Source organism: Panulirus ornatus, chromosome 3 (assembly GCF_036320965.1).
Source record: "Panulirus ornatus isolate Po-2019 chromosome 3, ASM3632096v1, whole genome shotgun sequence".
In the NCBI taxonomy this organism is placed as follows: domain Eukaryota; kingdom Metazoa; phylum Arthropoda; class Malacostraca; order Decapoda; family Palinuridae; genus Panulirus; species Panulirus ornatus.
Genome location: NC_092226.1, coordinates 6,083,381 through 6,105,058, shown reverse-complemented (window position 1 = coordinate 6,105,058; position 21,678 = coordinate 6,083,381). Strand labels below are relative to the sequence as shown.

Below are 21,678 nucleotides of genomic sequence, written 5' to 3'. Positions count from 1 at the left end.
TATATATATATATATATCACGAGAATTCTGAATGCATCAAGACCTTCCTCCCTTCTCCACACAACCAGCTGATGTAAGAACAGCGCCAAGTTTCTCCAGCTGATGAAACTCCCCAGAGCCTTGGGCTGGGGGGATGGGGGACGAGCGGATTGGGGGGGGTTGGGGTGAGAGGGAGGCCGACGCCCGGCTGGCTGACGCAACCCCACCCTTCATGCGGCCGGCAGAGTGGGGGAAGAGGGGGGGAGGAAGAGGGGATATTGGCGATGGGGGGAGGTGGAAAACGGAGGACAATGGGGTGGGGGAGCACATCCGTCGTGTCTCTACCCAAGACCCACCACCCTCTTCCCAGGATCCTCTGAGCATGACGACCCATAACAAAAACTGCTTCTCATGCCTCTCATGTACTCACCGTACGCTTTATGCTTGCTTGCCTCCACCTGACGCAGCAACCATGCACACCCTTCATGCATGCTCTATTATTACAGTGCTTCGTCTATATACACAAGGCTAATTAAGATATGAAATTAGATCGTGCAGACGAGTCTTTCTTGATGCGCGAAGGAGATATGATCAATAAAGCGTTGCATAACCAAAATTAATCACCTCTCTAGAACTAAGATCACTAATGTCCTTCAAAGAACTAAGATCTAATTAAAATATTAAACTAATATGTTTAAGCAGAGTGTGTTTATGAATTAAGATCACTATACTGTGTTTGATCCAAGTGTGTGTGTGTGTGTGTGTGTGTGTGTGTGTGTGTGTGTGTGTGTGTGTACAAATTAAGGTCACTGTTGAATTGAAGGGCTTAGATCACATTTATACTAAGATCACTTTAACGAAATTAAGACTTGGAGATCAACAATGCACGTAATACCTAAATACAACAAGATTTTTAGAGCTAAAATCAGTGACTTGTGTGAACAAAGATCACTAATACTTTTTAAGAATTAGAAAATGGCCGAGAATTAGGATCACCTAAGACTGAACTTGTATCACAAATAAATATGTAAGAACTGCTGTCACTAATCACCTTCTGGGCTCAGATCACTACTACTACTAATATAAGAACTGCTGTCACTAATCACCTTCTGGGCTCAGATCACTAATGACTTTCAGCGCCAAATGATCAATAATGATGTGTGTCAAAATCGCTTCCGTACAGAGACTATGTTCTAGTCTGGCGTTCATACAGCGTTTCACCGTGTATGTCACTACTTCTCTGACATATTTAAATTATGCATTTACGTTAATTTCCTTAATCCCCCTTCCCCCCACACCCCCCTTCACGGAAATAAAGATGGATGACTATTAGCCTACCCTTTCAAGGGTTTCGAACCCGCGATGCAAAGTTAAAAGCCCTAAAACTTAGCCCGGCGCACATCGACTCCCTGATGAAACAGAAACACACAAACAAACAAAAAACACGTTCCCAAGCATTACCGGTACTCTTGCCCTATCCATCTAATACATTCCTAATCAATAGCCACGTTCATTTTCAATACAATCCTAAGTGATTAATAGCAACATTCATTATCAATACAATCCTAAGTAATTAATAGCCACGATCATTTCCAATACAATCCTAAGTAATTAATAGCAACATTCATTTTCAATACAATCCTAAGTAATTAAAAGCCACATTAATTTTTCAATACAATCCTACGTAATTAATAGCAACATTCATTTCCAATACAGTCCTAAGTAATCAATAGCAACATTCATTTTCAATACAATCCAAAGTAATTAATAGCCACATTCATTTCCAATACAATCCTAAGTAATTAATAGGAACATTTTCAATACAATCCTAAGTAATTAATAGCAACATTCATTTTCTAATAAAGTCCTAAGTAATTAATAGCAACATTCATTCTCAATACTATCCATTGTAATTAATAACCACATTAATTTTCTAATACAATCCTAAGTAATTAATAGCAACATTCATTTTCTAATACAATCCTACGTAATTAATAGCAACGTTCATTTTCTAATAAAATCTTAAGTAATTAAAAGCAACATTTACTTTCAATACAATTCTAAGTATAAATAGTAACATTCATTTTCAATAATCCTAAGTAATTACTAGCAACATTCATTTTCTAATACAATCTTAATTAAAGGCAACTTTCATTTTCTAATACAATCCTGAGTAATTAATAGCAACATTAATTTTCCATACAATCCATAGTAATTAATAGCCACATTCACTTTCCTGAGTTAATGATAATCATGTTAACCTTTCCCAAGCTCTGACAAACACAACGTGGTGATGTTTAAGTAAATACATCCTTAACCCTCATCATGATCCAGCTGGACTGGTTGTATCAAATGGAAGTTGTGAGTTAAACCTATGGGCCAAATATATATATATATATATATATATATATATATATATATATATATATTTTTTTTTTTTTTTTTTTTTTTTTCATACTATTCGCCATTTCCCGCGACAGCGAGGTAGCGTTAAGAACAGAGGACTGGGCCTTTGAGGGAATATCCACACCTGGCCCCCTTCTCTGTTCCTTCTTTGGAAAAATTAAAAAAAAAAACGAGAGGGGAGGATTTCCAGCCCCCCGCTCCCTTCCCTTTTAGTCGCCTTCTACGACACGCAGGGAATACGTGGGAAGTATTCTTTCTCCCCTATCCCCAGGGATAATATATATATATATATATATATATATATATATATATATATATATATATATATATATATATATTTGTCGCTGTCTCCCGCGTTTGCGAGGTAGCGCAAGGAAACAGACGAAAGAAATGGCCCAACCCACCCCCATACACATGTATATACATACGTCCACACACGCAAATATACATACCTACACAGCTTTCCATGGTTTACCCCAGACGCTTCACATGCCCCGATTCAATCCACTGACAGCACGTCAACCCCGGTATACCACATCGCTCCAATTCACTCTATTCCTTGCCCTCCTTTCACCCTCCTGCATGTTCAGGCCCCGATCACACAAAATCTTTTTCACTCCATCTTTCCACCTCCAATTTGGTCTCCCTCTTCTCCTCGTTCCCTCCACCTCCGACACATATATCCTCTTGGTCAATCTTTCCTCACTCATTCTCTCCATGTGCCCAAACCATTTCAAAACACCCTCTTCTGCTCTCTCAACCACTCTTTTTATTTCCACACATCTCTCTTACCCTTACGTTACTTACTCGATCAAACCACCTAACACCACACATTGTCCTCAAACATTTCATTTCCAGCACATCCATCCTCCTGCGCACAACTCTATCCATAGCCCACGCCTCGCAACCATACAACATTGTTGGAACCACTATTCCTTCAAACATACCCATTTTTGCTTTCAGAGATAATGTTCTCGACTTCCACACATTCTTCAAGGCTCCCAGAATTTTCGCCCCCTCCCCCACCCTATGATCCACTTCCGCTTCCATGGTTCCATCCGCTGCCAGATCCACTCCCAGATATCTAAAACACTTCACTTCCTCCAGTTTTTCTCCATTCAAACTCACCTCCCAATTGACTTGACCCTCAACCCTACTGTACCTAATAACCTTGCTCTTATTCACATTTACTCTTAACTTTCTTCTTTCACACACTTTACCAAACTCAGTCACCAGCTTCTGCAGTTTCTCACATGAATCAGCCACCAGCGCTGTATCATCAGCGAACAACAACTGACTCACTTCCCAAGCTCTCTCATCCCCAACAGACTTCATACTTGCCCCTCTTTCCAAAACTCTTGCATTCACCTCCCTAACAACCCCATCCATAAACAAATTAAACAACCATGGAGACATCACACACCCCTGCCGCAAACCTACATTCACTGAGAACCAATCACTTTCCTCTCTTCCTACACGTACACATGCCTTACATCCTCGATAAAAACTTTTCACTGCTTCTAACAACTTGCCTCCCACACCATATATTCTTAACACCTTCCACAGAGCATCTCTATCAACTCTATCATATGCCTTCTCCAGATCCATAAATGCTACATACAAATCCATTTGCTTTTCTAAGTATTTCTCACATACATTCTTCAAAGCAAACACCTGATCCACACATCCTCTACCACTTCTGAAACCACACTGCTCTTCCCCAATCTGATGCTCTGTACATGCCTTCACCCTCTCAATCAATACCCTCCCATATAATTTACCAGGAATAATCAACAAACTTATACCTCTGTAATTTGAGCACTCACTCTTATCCCCTTTGCCTTTATACAATGGCACTATGCACGCATTCCGCCAATCCTCAGGCACCTCACCGTGAGTCATACATACATTAAATAACCTTACTAACCAGTCAACAATACAGTCACCCCCTTTTTTAATAAATTCCACTTCAATACCATCCAAACCTGCTGCCTTGCCGGCTTTCATCTTCCGCAAAGCTTTTACTACCTCTTCTCTGTTTACCAAATCATTTTCCCTAACCCTCTCACTTTGCACACCACCTCGACCAAAACACCCTATATCTGCCACTCTATCATCAAACACATTCAACAAACCTTCAAAATACTCACTCCATCTCCTTCTCACATCACCACTACTTGTTATCACCTCCCCATTTGCGCCCTTCACTGAAGTTCCCATTTGCTCCCTTGTCTTACGCACTTTATTTACCTCCTTCCAGAACATCTTTTTATTCTCCCTAAAATTTAATGATACTCTCTCACCCCAACTCTCATTTGCCCTTTTTTTCACCTCTTGCACCTTTCTCTTGACCTCCTGTCTCTTTCTTTTATACGTCTCCCACTCAACTGCATTTTTTCCCTGCAAAAATCGTCCAAATGCCTCTCTCTTCTCTTTCACTAATACTCTTACTTCTTCATCCCACCACTCACTACCCTTTCTAATCAACCCACCTCCCACTCTTCTCATGCCACAAGCATCTTTTGCGCAATCCATCACTGATTCCCTAAATACATCCCATTCCTCCCCCACTCCCCTTACTTCCATTGTTCTCACCTTTTTCCATTCTGTACTCAGTATATATATATATATATATATATATATATATATATATATATATATATATATATATATATATATATATGTGGAAGTCGAGAACATTATCTCGGAAAGCAAAAATGGGTATGTTTGAAGGAATAGTGGTTCCAACAATGTTGTATGGTTGCGAGGCGTGGGCTATGGATAGAGTTGTGCGCAGGAGGATGGAGGTGCTGGAAATGAGATGTTTGAGGACAATGTGTGGTGTGAGGTGGTTTGATCGAGTAAGTAACGTAAGGGTAAGAGAGATGTGTGGAAATAAAAAGAGCGTGGTTGAGAGAGCAGAAGAGGGTGTTTTGAAATGGTTTGGGCACATGGAGAGAATGAGTGAGGAAAGATTGACCAAGAGGATATATGTGTCGGAGGTGGAGGGAACGAGGAGAAGAGGGAGACCAAATTGGAGGTGGAAAGATGGAGTGAAAAGGATTTTGTGTGATCGGGGCCTGAACATGCAGGAGGGTGAAAGGAGGGCAAGGAATAGAGTGAATTGGAGCGATGTGGTTTACAGGGGTTGACGTGCTGTCAGTGGATTGAATCAAGGCATGTGAAGCGTCCGGGGTAAACCATGGAAAGCTGTGTAGGTATGTATATTTGCGTGTGTGGACGTGTGTATGTACATGTGTATAGGGGGGTTGGGCCATTTCTTTCGTCTGTTTCCTTGCGCTACCTCGCAACCGCGGGAGACAGCGACGAGGTATAAAAAATATATATATATATATATATATATATATATATATATATATATATATATATATATATATATATATATATATATATATATATTTCTTTTTTCTTTCTTTCAAACTATTCGCCATTTCCCGCATTAGCGAGGTAGCGTTAAGAACAGAGGACTGGGCCTTGGAGGGAATATCCTCACCTGGCCCCCTTCTCTGTTCCTTGTTTTGGAAAAAAAAAAAAAAAAAAAAAAAAAAAAAAAAAAGAGAGGGGAAGATTTCCAGCCCCCCGCTCCCTCCCCTTTTAGTCGCCTTCTACGACACGCAGGGAATACGTGGGAAGTATTCTTTCTCCCCTATCCCCAGGGATATAAAATGTTTCTAATGGAAGTTTCTGGCATGCTAATCGAAGATAGATGCCAAGTACCGCATGATTGCAAGGCTTTAGTGAAAAAGTTTCCTGCCTTTGTATCATAATATCTTCTCTTACAAAGACTGCATTTGTTTATGCCACTGTTCATATGTTCAGTAAGCGATATATCCTCCTACAAATACAATGAGAGTTCCGTAGAGTCAATTCCCGTAAGCGAAACTCTTAAGAGGATTAATCAACCGAGATTATTATTAAGAATTAATTACCATACGAATTTCAATAGCATTAACATTCCAATGTATCTAAAATCATCGAATAATTTTCATAAGCTTAATCTATCAAGTTAACGCTAAGACTTAATTCGTCTGATTTTACTCATGGACAAACGATTCACCTCGAATGAGGTGAAGTACTTTTTCTTCAACAGGATTGTTCACACAAGGAACGCCCGGCCGAGAAAAGTGGCTGAAAGCAATTCTGTAGTTACGTTTAAGAATAGACCTGATAAATACATCGTTTAAGGACCACGATTTCTCACATTAACTGCGCCTCCATAGTCAAAATGAACTTGCAGGTTAATCTCGCCGAATTATCTATATATGCCTTCTGATGATATATCTTCCACTATCACAAACAGCCTCGAAAGGACCCAGTGGTCTGTTGCTGTTTGAAATCCTTTGTATTGCTTCGTATATCTTTAAGAAAAACTCGAATATTCTGATATAATGTTAAGTGCAGCTAGACGCGATATCAAGTGACAAGATACTGGATTTGGAAGTGCCAATGTTTATTTACGTCTAAGTTGATGCGGAGACATGATCAATATACAAGGCCAGGTGACTGACAATAATCATACATTATTTATTCAGTAACAGTATTTCAATGACTGGGAAATTTTTCCTTGAAGCGCTGCCCTATTTATAACAGATTATGACGGATTGAAACTGCATCAGTATTGAAAAAACTAAACCACCCTTAGCTAAATGTTCTTGCTTATCTAATCCTTAGAAGAAGAAAAAAAACAATTTTCTGCTTAAACTGAAGATTTCAAACGATACTCATGATACAGAGCACTTTCTTGTTCAAATTATAGAAATATGAACGACAAATCTTACATATAAGGTCTCGAACTAAGACCATACACGTGTCCTCTTCAGTTTCTATACCCAGCTAACTGAAGACAACTTAAATATTCAATCCATACAGATCCTCAAGCTAAAGAATACTAAAATTCTAGCAGGACTTAAAAAGTACACAGAAATCATGTATATATATATATATATATATATATATATATATATATATATATATATATATATATATATACATAGAAAGGAAATCCTGCAATTTTACATTAAACATTTTACACTGAAAAAGAAACAGACATCATTAGGAAGATAACATAAGTGAAAAGTGGGTGAGTAGCTCTTCACTCAAATTCTAAACTGAATCTTTAAAAGATAAAGAAACGAAATCTTGAAAACATAGGAAAGATATCCAAACGTTTTTACTGGTAAACAGAAGGACATAACAGTCCACAAGGTCATGACTTCCATGAACTATTAAGAAAATGTCATACTGATGTCTTTCTGTGTGTTAAGTGGTACACCAGATGAAGATAGGGTTTGCTTGCAAGCCCTCAGGCATCCTGGGATACGTGTGAAAGTCATGGATTCTGAACGTACTGGGGAATAATAAAAAGCCATGCCAAATGTGCTGTTTAAAACCTTACTTTGTGCGTTAGGCGAGATCGAGAAAGATCAGAACCCTTATTTGATAAAAAAAAAAAAAAAAAAACGAAGTTCACCTTCCCCACTCACACTACAGGATGTTTACCTACCAATCCTCATATAAGACAAGGTCATTGACCTTGTACTGTACCGTTGTCCACAAGGTAGCATTATAATATAGCAAAACCTGTTAAGAGATATAATGTGCAACGTAAAATGTAAAGATAAAACAGCAATTTACTCGTTAATTGGCGAGACTTTTACGTCATTTAAGATTAAAAAAAACTGGGATTTTTCCAGTAATAGCATTGCAAGGATTAGTAGGTCATGCAACAATACTGGTAGTTTGTGATAACCCCTTGAACACGACAATACGACCCTCGACGAAGGTACGACCCTTAAACCCTCCGGTATGACCTAAATCACAACAGTACGACCCCTAAATACGACAATGATGTATACCCAGAGGCAGCAACGACCGTGCGATCCTTGGGTATTATGATTTAGCATTTGATCTAACCCTGACGAGAGATGCTCAAGGAGGCAAGAAATCCTCACACCATCCACACTGGCCCTGATAGTTCCCAATCAGTCAACCGTATCTGTCATACATATATACAGAAGACACACTGTGACTACCTTTTATGAGATTGGCCGAAGAGAATAACATGACACATGCAGCCTTTGTCTCGCATGAAATACATAACCACCCTAAGTCTTGGAGATTGAGGTAAATGCCTTACATATTGAACAGCAGACAGCAACAGCTAATAGGAAGCTTAATATTAGTAGCTAACAATTAATAAGAACAGCAGCAAAGAGTAAGGGTATTACTAGCAGCCATCACAAAGTTAATGACAGCAGTTAAATGTAAACACCAGTAGCTAACAGAGAAGTAACATGATATCAGCTAACAAAGAAAATAATGGCTGCGAACAATAATAAAAAAAAAAATCATACAAGTTTACAGGAAAGTAAATAAGTGTGAAGACTTGAAAATAAAAGTTATACGGTGAGGATACGAGATGATATCACCAACAAAGGTAATAAAATGCCCGAGGAAAGACGACTTCTCAGTCTACTGGGTTATTTGAAAACTGTTCCTTTGAGACGCCTAAACCGAACTTGACTTGCATATGTTAAACCCGATTTGGTCGCATATTTCAACTCTTGCCTACTTTCTAAAATTCGGTCCACTCCTCACGTACACCTGCTGACATGCATTGTGGGGGTCTGGGGTGGGGGAGGAGGAGGATGCTCAAACCTATGCCCTTAAGGAAATGAAAATGCCCTTTGTGTGTGTCAAATATGCCTTAAACAAGCCCTTGCTTCCCTCGAGCCCTTACCCATGTAATATATCCTTTACGTACTAGGTATACCCCCGAGCATACCCATGCGATTTTTTTCTACGAAAAACAAAACATTCAAACACTTGAGGAATGGCAAATAACGTGTCCTGTAAGGCAATATACAGCTACAAATTCGAAAAAAAAAGAAGTGAAAGAACAGGGTTTGCGACCGCCGGGTAGAGAAAAAAGGGAATCCCTAACTCGGAGTCGAACATGCATTGGCTGGTTGGTCATTCCAGTTTTAGGCCTATTAACTTTCAAGGTCAAATGAGCCGTCATTGTGTTAAAAATAATTCCAGAACCACAATAAATACTCAAAATATGGCCCAAAGATATGAAACTATCACCCAGTAAAATAACTAGTAATGCGGTATGATACTTCTGGATCTCAGGTACTAAGCAAATTCTGTAAAAAAAGAAAAAAAGGAATCCGCTTTTCTTGTAACTGTTGGTAGTTCTTCCTGAAGGATAACGAGTAATAATTTCTCTGGTAATAAATTAAGAAGCTCAATAAGGGTAATCTCTCTAGCAATAAACTAAAAATCTTAGTGTAAAAACCTGCACAAACAGCAGACTAGCTCAACTGAATTTATATATATATATATATATATATATATATATATATATTACACGTTAGCAACTGCAAGAGGCTGATCATCATACATTAAGGGCCTGGCCTATGGAAGGTAACAAATGAGTTGATCCATAAACACATTTACATAATCATTTTCACTTAACACAACCTGGACTCTTAATTCATATCTATAGGAAATTCTAAACCACCCTATCCTTATCTGCACTTGAGCAACCATGTAATTATATTCAGCGAGATTAACCTGCAAATTCATTTTGACTATGGCACGCAACCTTACCTCTGGGTGACGTAGCTACTGTTGAGTTTCGTGGAACGTGGCATTTTGAACATATTTCCCTCCTTTATCACGCTTATCAGTGGCGTTATCTTGCGGAGCGACTCTCACCTCACCTTCCCTGGAGTGCAACTTGACACTTACTGACGTAGGATTTACCGGGCCTTGTGCATGGAAGGGGTTCGTGAATCTTCCAGCATTCACGGTACCTCATTCCTAGACTTGCTCTCTATGGAAAATGTCTCGTTCCTTGAAATACCATTATATTTTGCAACAAGGTAAAGTGCATTAATTTATCAACTGAGACTGCAAAATAGATAGCTGTAATATTCTCTCCTGCAAAATATCTGGAACGTTTGCGAAGGAATTTAATGTTTTACCTTATTAATCAAATACCTTTTAACTGAAATGTGTGTTGTGGACTGTATTACTTGTTTTTGAATAGTATCTCATTCATAAATTTCCTGTGAAATGCATAATATGGATTGGAAATCCTTATAACCTACATAATATACTTTCCAGGTAACGTAGCACCTCCCCTGACTCACGAGCCTCAACATCAGCTGAGCGCAGCCGCCTACTGATTGGCCACTGCTAGTGAGGGGGCGTGGCGTCAGGAGAAACATTTAAATTGCTTTGTTGTGAACGACCCTTTAAACGTCCATTTTTGCCTGGATATTGTAATTGTTGGAAAAAAAAACTGATGATATTACTCCTGCTCCCCCTTCATATTTAAGAAGGCAATGGTTTATAGAATTATACAGTAAGACTTCTCTAAGTGAAGCATCAATATTCAAGGTCCGCGACTAGAAATACAGAGTGTCGACACAATTTCAGTATCATATCTCATTCTTTACATTGTACTTCCTCCGAGAGAAATGCGAGACATATGACGTTGCTGTACTATATTAGAAATGGGAACAATGTAAGGGATAAATCGCCGTTTCAGACATAGCAGTATTCTCATAAAGAGAAATGCAGAGTATAAAAAAGAAAAAAAAGGCCAACCTTGCGTGGGTAAAAGCACACTTCAGTCATGGCCATTCCCGATGAAAGGTAGGATTATGATTATGAAACAAAAAAAAATAGAAACGATAAAATAATGATAAATCTGAGACACTCGGATGTTTATAGACCTGACTCAGAAGTAAAAATTTAACAGTAGAAAATAATGTAAATTTCACTCCATATGGAAGAGTGATGCATCATTTCTGGTACACAAATTTTTCGATTAGCTTACAGTGAATTTCAAGGAAGTCGTTGATGTGTGTAAGGGATATTTCAGGCTACATGTCTGGGACAGCCGAGGAAGGCTGATATCAGTCATGTGTAAACATATAGTACATACAGATGTCAACAGGGCCTGCTGTGTGTGGCTACTTTATATATAAATAAATAAATAAATATATATATATATATATATATATATATATATATATATATATATATATATATTCATTTATTTATTTATCTATTTATTATACTTTGTCGCTGCCTCCCGCGTTAGCGAGGTAGCGCAAGGAAACAGACGAAAGAATGGCGCAACCTACCTACATACACATGTATATACATACACGTCCACACACAGCACATATACATACCTATACATTTCAACGTATACATATATTTACACACAGACATATACATGTACACACATGTACATAATTCATACTGCCTGCCCTTATTCATCCCGTCGCCACCCCGTCACACATGAAATGACAACCCCCTCCCCCCCGCATGTGCGCGAGTTAGCGCTAGGAAAAGACAACAAAGGCCACATTTGTTCACACTCAGTCTCTAATTGTCATGTGTAATGCACCGAAACCACAGCTCCCTTTCCACATCCAAGCCCCACAAAAGGAGGTGAATGCAAGAGTTTTGGAAAGGCAAGTATGCAGTCTGTTGTGGATGAGAGAACTTGGGAAGTGAGTCAGTTGTTGATCGCTGATGATACAACGCTGGTGGCTGATTCGGGTGAGAAACTGCAGTGACTGAGTTTGGCAAAGTGTGTGAAAGAAAGCTGAGAGTAAATGTCAATAAGAGAAAGGTTATTAGGTACAGTAGGGTTGAGGGACAAGTCAATTGGGAGGTAAGTTTGAATGGAGAAAAACTAGAGGAAGTGAAGTGTTTTAGATATCTGGGAGTGGATTTGGCAGTGGATGGAACCATGGAAGCGGAAGTGAATCATAGGGTGGGGGAGGGGGCGAAAGTTCTGGGAGCCTTGAAGAATGTGTGAAAGTCGAGAACGTTATCTTGGAAAGCAAAAATGGGTATGTTTGAAGGAATAGTGGTTCCAACAATGTTATACGGTTGCGAGGCGTGGGCTATAGATACAGTTGTGCGGAGGAGTGTGTATGTGCTGGAAATGAGATGTTTAAGGACAATATGTGGTGTGAGGTGGTTTGATCAAGTAAGTAATGAAAGGGTAAAAGAGATGTGTGGTAATAAAAAGAGCGTGGTTGAGAGAGCAGAAGAGGATGTTTTGAAATGGTTTGATCACATGGAGAGAATGAGTGAGGAAAGACTGACCAAGAGGATATATGTGTCAGAGGTGGAGGGAACGAGAAGTGGGAGACCAAATTGGAGGTGGAAAGATGGAGTGAAAAAGATTTTGAGTGATCGGGGCCTGAACATGCAGGAGGGTGAAAGGCGTGCAAGGAATAGAGTGAATTGGAACGATGTGGTATACCGGGGTCGACGTGCTGTCAATGGATTGAACCAGGGCATGTGAAGCATCTGGGGTAAACCATGGAAATTTCTGTGGGGCCTGGATGTGGAAAGGGAGCTGTGGTTTCGGTGCATTATACATGACACCTAGAGACTGAGTGTGAACGAATGTGGCCTTTGTTGTCTTTTCCTAGCGCTACCTCGCGCACATGCGGGGGGGGGGGGGTGTTATTTCATGTGTGGCGGGGTGGCGACGGGAATTAATAAGGGCAGAGTGTATGAATTCTGTACATGTGTATATATGTATATGTCTGTGTGTGTGTGTGTGTGTATATATATATATATATATATATATATATATATATATATATATATATATATATATATATATATATATATTTTTTTTTTTCTTTTTTTGCTTTGTCGCTGTCTCCCGCGTTTGCGAGGTAGCGCAAGGAAACAGACGAAAGAAATCGCCCAACCCACCCCCATACCCATGTATATACATACGTCCACACACGCAAATATACATACCTACACAGCTTTCCATGGTTTACCCCAGACGCTTCACATGCCCTGATTCAATCCACTGACAGCACGTCAACCCCGGTATACCACATCGATCCAATTCACTCTATTCCTTGCCCTCCTTTCACCCTCCTGCATGTTCAGGCCCCGATCACACAAAATCTTTTTCACTCCATCTTTCCACCTCCAATTTGGTCTCCCACTTCTCCTCGTTCCCTCCACCTCCGACACATATATCCTCTTGGTCAATCTTTCCTCACTCGTTCTCTCCATGTGCCCAAACCATTTCAAAACACCCTCTTCTGCTCTCTCAACCACGCTCTTTTTATTTCCACACATCTCTCTTACCCTTACGTTACTTACTCGATCAAACCACCTCACACCACACATTGTCCTCAAACATCTCATTTCCAACACATCCATCCTCCTGCGCACAACTCTATCCATAGCCCACGCCTCGCAACTATACAGCATTGTTGGAACCACTATTCCTTCAAACATACCCATTTTTGCTTTCAGAGATAATGTTCTCGACTTCCACACATTCTTCAAGGCTCCCAGAATTTTCGCCCCCTCCCCCACCCTATGATCCACTTCCGCTTCCATGGTTCCATCCGCTGCCAGATCCACTTCCAGATATCTAAAACACTTTACTTCCCCAGTTTTTCTCCATTCAAACTTACCTCCCAATTGACTTGACCCTCAACCCTACTGTACCTAATAACCTTGCTCTTATTCACATTTACTCTTAACTTTCTTCTTTCACACACTTTACCAAACTCAGTCACCAGCTTCTGCAGTTTCTCACATGAATCAGCCACCAGCGCTGTATCATCAGCGAACAACAACTGACTCACTTCCCAAGCTCTCTCATCCCCAACAGACTTCATACTTGCCCCTCTTTCCAAAACTCTTGCATTCACCTCCCTAACAACCCCATCCATAAACAAATTAAACAACCATGGAGACATCACACACCCCTGCCGCAAACCTACATTCACTGAGAACCAATCACTTTCCTCTCTTCCTACACGTACACATGCCTTGCATCCTCGATAAAAACTTTTCACTGCTTCTAACAACTTGCCTCCCACACCATATATTCTTAATACCTTCCACAGAGCATCTCTATCAACTCTATCATATGCCTTCTCCAGATCCATAAATGCTACATACAAATCCATTTGCTTTTCCAAGTATTTCTCACATACATTCTTCAAAGCAACCACCTGATCCACACATCCTCTACCACTTCTGAAACCACACTGCTCTTCCCCAATCTGATGCTCTGTACATGCCTTCACCCTCTCAATCAATACCCTCCCATATAATTTACCAGGAATACTCAACAAACTTATACCTCTGTAATTTGAGCACTCACTCTTATCCCCTTTGCCTTTGTACAATGGCACTATGCACGCATTCCGCCAATCCTCAGGCACCTCACCATGAGTCATACATACATTAAATAACCTTACCAACCAGTCAATAATACAGTCACTCCCTTTTTTAATAAATTCCACTGCAATACCATCCAAACCTGCTGCCTTGCCGGCTTTCATCTTCCGTAAAGCTTTTACTACCTCTTCTCTGTTTACCAAATCATTTTCCCTAACCCTCTCACTTTGCACACCACCTCGACCAAAACACCCTATATCTGCCACTCTATCATCAAACACATTCAACAAACCTTCAAAATACTCACTCCATCTCCTTCTCACATCACCACTACTTGTTATCACCTCCCCATTTGCGCCCTTCACTGAAGTTCCCATTTCCTCCCTTGTCTTACGCGCTTTATTTACCTCCTTCCAGAACATCTTTTTATTCTCCCTAAAATTTAATGATACTCTCTCACCCCAACTCTCATTTGCCCTCTTTTTCACCTCTTGCACCTTTCTCTTGACCTCCTGTCTCTTTCTATTATACATCTCCCACTCAATTGCATTTTTTCCCTTCAAAAATCGTCCAAATGCCTCTCTCTTCTCTTTCACTAATAATCTTACTTCTTCATCCCACCACTCACTACCCTTTCTAATCAACCCACCTCCCACTCTTCTCATGCCACAAGCATCTTTTGCGCAATCCATCACTGATTCCCTAAATACATCCCATTCCTCCCCCACTCCCCTTACTTCCATTGTTCTCACCTTTTTCCATTCTGTACTCAGTCTCTCCTGGTACTTCCTCACACAAGTCTCCTTCCCAAGCTCACTTACTCTCACCACCCTCTTCACCCCAACATTCACTCTTCTTTTCTGAAAACCCATACAAATCTTCACCTTAGCCTCCAGAAGATAATGATCAGACATCCCTCCAGTTGCACCTCTCAGCACATTAACATTCAAAAGCCTCTCTTTCGCGCGCCTGTCAATTAACACGTAATCCAATAACGCTCTCTGGCCATCTCTCCTACTTACATACGTATACTTATGTATATCTCGCTTTTTAAACCAGGTATATATATATATATATATATATATATATATATATATATATATATATATATATATATATATATATATATATAGGTTGTAGATTTATGTGCTGAAAAAGGACTGGTGATTGGGAATACCTGGTTTAAAAAGCGAGATATACATAAGTATACGTATGTAAGTACGATGAAGAAGTAAGATTATTAGTGAAAGAGAAGAGAGAGGCATTTGGACGATTTTTGCAGGGAAAAAATGCAAATGAGTGGGAGATGTATAAAAGAAAGAGGCAGGAGGTCAAGAGAAAGGTGCAAGAGTTGAAAAAGAGGGCAAATGAGAGTTGGGGTGAGAGAGTATCATTAAACTTCAGAGAGAATAAAAAGATGTTTTGGAAAGAGGTAAATAAAGCGCGTAAGACAAGGGAGCAAATGGGAACTTCAGTGAAGGGGGTTAATGGGGAGGTGATAACAAGTAGTGGTGATGTGAGAAGGAGATGGAGTGAGTATTTTGAAGGTTTGTTGAGTGTGTTTGATGATAGAGTGGCACATATAGGGTGTTTTGGTCGAGGTGGTGTGCAAAGTGAGAGGGTTAGGGAAAATGATTTGGTAAATAGAGAAGAGGTAGTAAAAGCTTTACGGAAGATGAAAGCCGGCAAGGCAGCAGGTTTGGATGGTATTGCAGTGGAATTTGTAAAAGAAAAAAAAAAGGGGGGTGACTGTATTATTGACTGGTTGGTAAGGTTATTTAATGTATGTATGATTGATGGTGATCTGCCCGAGGACTGGCGGAATGCTTGCATAGTGCCATTGTACAAAGGCAAAGGGGATAAGAGTGAGTGCTCAAATTACAGTGGTATACGTTTGTTGAGTATTCCTGGTAAATCATATGGGAGGGTATTGATTGAGAGGATGAAGGCATGTACAGAGCATCAGATTGGGGAAGAGCAGTGTGGTTTCAGAAGTGGTAGAGGATGTGTGGATCAGGTGTTTGCTTTGAAGAATGTATGTGAGAAATATTTAGTAAACAAATGGATTTGTATGTAGCATCTATGGATCTGGAGAAGGCATATGATAGAGTTGATAGAGATGCTCTGTGGAAGGTATTAAGAATATATGGTGTGGGAGGCAAGTTGTTAGAAGCAGTGAAAAGTTTTTATCGAGGATGTAAGGCATGTGTACGTGTAGGAAGAGAGGAAAGTGATTGGTTCTCAGTGAATGTAGGTTTGTGGCAGGGGTGTGTGATGTCTCCATGGTTGTTTAATTTGTTTATGGATGAGGTTGTTAGGGAGGTGAATGCAAGAGTTTTGGAAAGAGGGGCAAGTATGCAGTCTGTTGTGGATGAGAGAGCTTGGGAAGTGAGTCAGTTGTTGTTCGCTGATGATACAGCGCTGGTGGCTGATTCATGTAAGAAACTGCAGAAGCTGGTGACTGAGTTTGGTAAAGTGTGTGAAAGAAGAAAGTTAAGAGTAAATGTGAATAAGAGCAAGGTTATTAGTTACAGTAGGGTTGAGGGTCAGGTCAATTGGGAGGTAAGTTTGAATGGAGAAAAACTGGAAGAAGTAAAGTGTTTTAGATATCTGGAAGTGGATCTGGCAGCAGATGGAACCATGGAAGTGGAAGTGAATCATAGGGTGGGGGAGGGGGCGAAAATCCTGGAAGCCTTGAAGAATGTTTGGAAATCGAGAACATTATCTCGGAAAACAAAAATGGGTATGTTTGAAGGAATAGTGGTTCCAACAATGTTGTATGGTTGCGAGGCGTGGGCTATGGATAGAGTTGTGCGCAGGAGGGTGGATGTGCTTGAAATGAGATGTTTGAGGGCAATAAGTGGTGTGAGGTGGTTTGATCGGGTAAGTAATGTAAGCGTAAGAGAGATGTGTGGAAATAAAAAGAGCGTGGTTGAGAGAGCAGAAGAGGGTGTTTTGAAATGGTTTGGTCACATGGAGAGAATGAGTGAGGAAAGATTGACCAAGAGGATATATGTGTCAGAGGTGGAGGGAACGAGGAGAAGTGGGAGACCAAATTGGAGGTGGAAAGATAGAGTGAAAAAGATTTTGAGTGATAGGGGCCTGAACATGCGGGAGGGTGAAAGGCGTGCAAGGAATAGAGTGAATTGGAACGATGTTGTATACCGGGGTCGACGTGCTGTCAATGGATTGAATCAGGGCATTTGAAGCGTCTGTGGTAAACCATGGAAAGTTGTGTGGGGCCTGGATGTGGAAAGGGAGCTGTGGTTTCGGTGCATTATTACATGACAGCTAGAGACTGAGTGTGAACGAATGGGGCCTTTGGTGTCTTTTCCTAGCGCTACCTCGCACACATGAAGGGGGAGGGGGTTGTTATTCCATGTGTGGCTAGGTGGCGATGGGAACAAATAAAGGCAGACAGTATGAATTATGTACATGTGTATATAGGTATATGTCTGTGTGTGTATATATATGTGTACATTGAGATGTATAGGTATGTATATTTGCGTGTGTGGACGTGTATGTATATACATGTGTATGTAGGCGGGTTGGGCCATTGTTTCGTCTGTTTCCTTGCGCTACCTCGCTAACGCGGGAGACAGCGACAAAGCAAAATGAATAAATAGAGAAATAGATAAATAAATAATAAATGAATATATATATATTTTTTTTTTTGTCGCTGTCTCCCGTGTTTGCGAGGTAGCGCAAGGAAACAGACGAAAGAAATGGCCCAACCCACCCCCATACACATGTATATACATACACGTAGACACACGCAAATATACATACCTACACAGCTTTCCATGGTTTACCCCAAACGCTTCACATGCCCTGATTCAATCCACTGACAGCACGTCAACCCCGGTATACCACATCGATCCAATTCACTCTATTCCTTGCCGTCCTTTCACCCTCCTGCATGTTCAGGCCCCGATCACACAAAATTTTTTTCACTCCATCTTTCCACCTCCCATTTGGTCTCTCACTCCTCCTCGTTCCCTCCACCTCCGACACATATATCCTCTTGGTCAATATATATATATATATATATATATATATATATATATATATATATATATATATATATATATATATATATATATATGTAAGTAGGAGAGATGGCCAGAGAGCGTTATTGGATTACGTGTTAATTGACAGGCGCGCGAAAGAGAGACTTTTGAATGTTAATGTGCTGAGAGGTGCAACTGGAGGGATGTCTGATCATTATCTTCTGGAGGCTAAGGTGAAGATTTGTATGGGTTTTCAGAAAAGAAGAGTGAATGTTGGGGTGAAGAGGGTGGTGAGAGTAAGTGAGCTTGGGAAGGAGACTTGTGTGAGGAAGTACCAGGAGAGACTGAGTACAGAATGGAAAAAGGTGAGAACAATGGAAGTAAGGGGAGTGGGGGAGGAATGGGATGTATTTAGGGAATCAGTGATGGATTGCGCAAAAGATGCTTGTGGCATGAGAAGAGTGGGAGATGGGTTGATTAGAAAGGGTAGTGAGTGGTGGGATGAAGAAGTAAGAGTATTAGTGAAAGAGAAGAGAGAGGCATTTGGACGATTTTTGCAGGGAACAAACGCAATTGAGTGGGAGATGTATAAAAGAAAGAGACAGGAGGTCAAGAGAAAGGTGCAAGAGGTGAAAAAAAGGGCAAATGAGAGTTGGGGTGAGAGAGTATCATTAAATTTTAGGGAGAATAAAAAGATGTTCTGGAAGGAGGTAAATAAAGTGCGTAAGACAAGGGAGGAAATGGGAACTTCAATGAAGGGCGCAAATGGGGAGGTGATAACAAGTAGTGGTGATGTGAGAAGGAGATGGAGTGAGTATTTTGAAGGTTTGTTGAATGTGTTTGATGATATAGTGTCAGATATAGGGTGTTTTGGTCGAGGTGGTGTGCAAAGTGAGAGGGTTAGGGAAAATGATTTGGTAAACAGAGAAGAGGTAGTAAAAGCTTTGCGGAAGATGAAAGCCGGCAAGGCAGCAGGTTTGGATGGTATTGCAGTGGAATTTATTAAAAAAGGGGGTGACTGTATTGTTGACTGGTTGGTAAGGTTATTTAATGTATGTATGACTCATGGTGAGGTGCCTGAGGATTGGAGGAATGCGTGAATAGTGCCATTGTACAAAGGCAAAGGGGATAAGAGTGAGTGCTCAAACTACAGAGGTATAAGTTTGTTGAGTATTCCTGGTAAATTATATGGGAGGGTATTGATTGAGAGGGTGAAGGCATGTACAGAGCATCAGATTGGGGAAGAGCAGTGTGGTTTCAGAAGTGGTAGAGGATGTGTGGATCAGGTGTTTGCTTTGAAGAATGTATGTGAGAAATACTTAGAAAATCAAATGGACTTGTATGTAGCATTTATGGATCTGGAGAAGGCATATGATAGAGTTGATAGAGATGCTCTGTGGAAGGTATTAAGAATATATGGTGTGGGAGGCAAGTTGTTAGAAGCAGTGAAAAGTTTTTATCGAGGATGTAAGGCATGTGTACGTGTAGGAAGGGAGGAAAGTGATTGGTTCTCAGTGAATGTAGGTTTGCGGCAGGGGTGTGTGATGTCTCCATGGTTGTTTAATTTGTTTATGGATGGGGTTGTTAGGGAGGTGAATGCAAGAGTTTTGGAAAGAGGGGCAAGTATGAAGTCTGTTGGGGATGAGAGAGCTTGGGAAGTGAGTCAGTTGTTGTTCGCCGATGATACAGCGCTGGTGGCTGATTCATGTGAGAAACTGCAGAAGCTGGTGACTGAGTTTGGTAAAGTGTGTGAAAGAAGAAAGTTAAGAGTAAATGTGAATAAGAGCAAGGTTATTAGGTATAGTAGGGTTGAGGGTCAAGTCAATTGGGAGGTGAGTTTGAATGGAGAAAAACTGGAGGAAGTAAAGTGTTTTAGATATCTTGTAGTGGATCTGGCAGCGGATGGAACCATGGAAGCGGAAGTGGATCATAGGATGGGGGAGGGGGCGAAAATTCTGGGAGCCTTGAAGAATGTGTGGAAGTCGAGAACATTATCTCGGAAAGCAAAAATGGGTATGTTTGAAGGAATAGTGGTTCCAACAATGTTGTATGGTTGCGAAGCGTGGGCTATGGATAGAGTGGTGCGCAGGAGAATGGATGTGCTGGAAATGAGATGTTTGAGGACAATGTGTGGTGTGAGGTGGTTTGATCGAGTAAGTAACGTAAGGGTAAGAGAGATGTGTGGAAATAAAAAGAGCGTGGTTGAGAGAGCAGAAGAGGGTGTTTTGAAATGGTTTGGGCACATGGAGAGAATGAGTGAGGAAAGATTGACCAAGAGGATATATGTGTCGGAGGTGGAGGAAACGAGGAGAAGAGGGAGACCAAATTGGAGGTGGAAAGATGGAGTGAAAAAGATTTTGTATGATCGGGGCCTGAACATGCAGGAGGGTGAAAGGAGGGCAAGGAATAGAGTGAATTGGAGCGATGTGGTATACCGGGGTTGACGTGCTGTCAGTGGATTGAATCAGGGCATGTGAAGCGTCTGGGGTAAACCATGGAAAGCTGTGTAGGTATGTATATTTGCGTGAGTGGACGTATGTATATACATGTGTATGGGGGTGGGTTGGGCGATTTCTTTCGTCTGTTTCCTTGCGCTACCTCGCAAACGCGGGAGACAGCGACAAAGCAAAAAAAAAAAAAAAATATATATATATATATATATATATATATATATATATACGTTGAGGTGTATAAGTATGTATATGTGCGTGTGTGGACGTATATTTATATACATGTGTATGTGGGTGGGTTGGGCCATTCTTTCGTGTTCCCTTGCGCTACCTCGCTAACGCGGGAGACAGCGACAAAATATAATAATAAAATGAATTATGTACATGTGTATATATGTATATGTCTGTGTGTATATATATATGTATACTTTGAGATGTATAGGTATGTATAAGTGCGGGTGGGTTGGGCCATTCTTTCGTCTGTTTCCTTGCTCTACCTCGCGGGAGAAAGCGACAAAGTATAATAAATGAAAAAGTATATATATATATATATATATATATATATATATATATATATATATATATATATATATATATATATATATATA

The 21,678-nt window shown here is 40.4% G+C and overlaps 2 protein-coding genes across 2 annotated transcripts in view; one reads left to right on the top strand and one right to left on the bottom strand.

Annotated features, from left to right (window-relative positions):
- LOC139760150 (mid1-interacting protein 1A) overlaps positions 1-10,177 on the bottom strand; it is a 39,470-nt gene extending 29,293 nt beyond the window's left edge. The window contains exon 1 of the mRNA XM_071683057.1: positions 10,021-10,177. Coding sequence (XP_071539158.1) covers positions 10,021-10,073 — 53 coding nt within the window. The 5' untranslated portion in view covers positions 10,074-10,177. The remainder of the gene's footprint in view (positions 1-10,020) is intronic.
- The window catches only part of RpS18 (ribosomal protein S18), a 112,187-nt gene that overhangs the window by 32,776 nt on the left and 57,733 nt on the right, over positions 1-21,678 (top strand).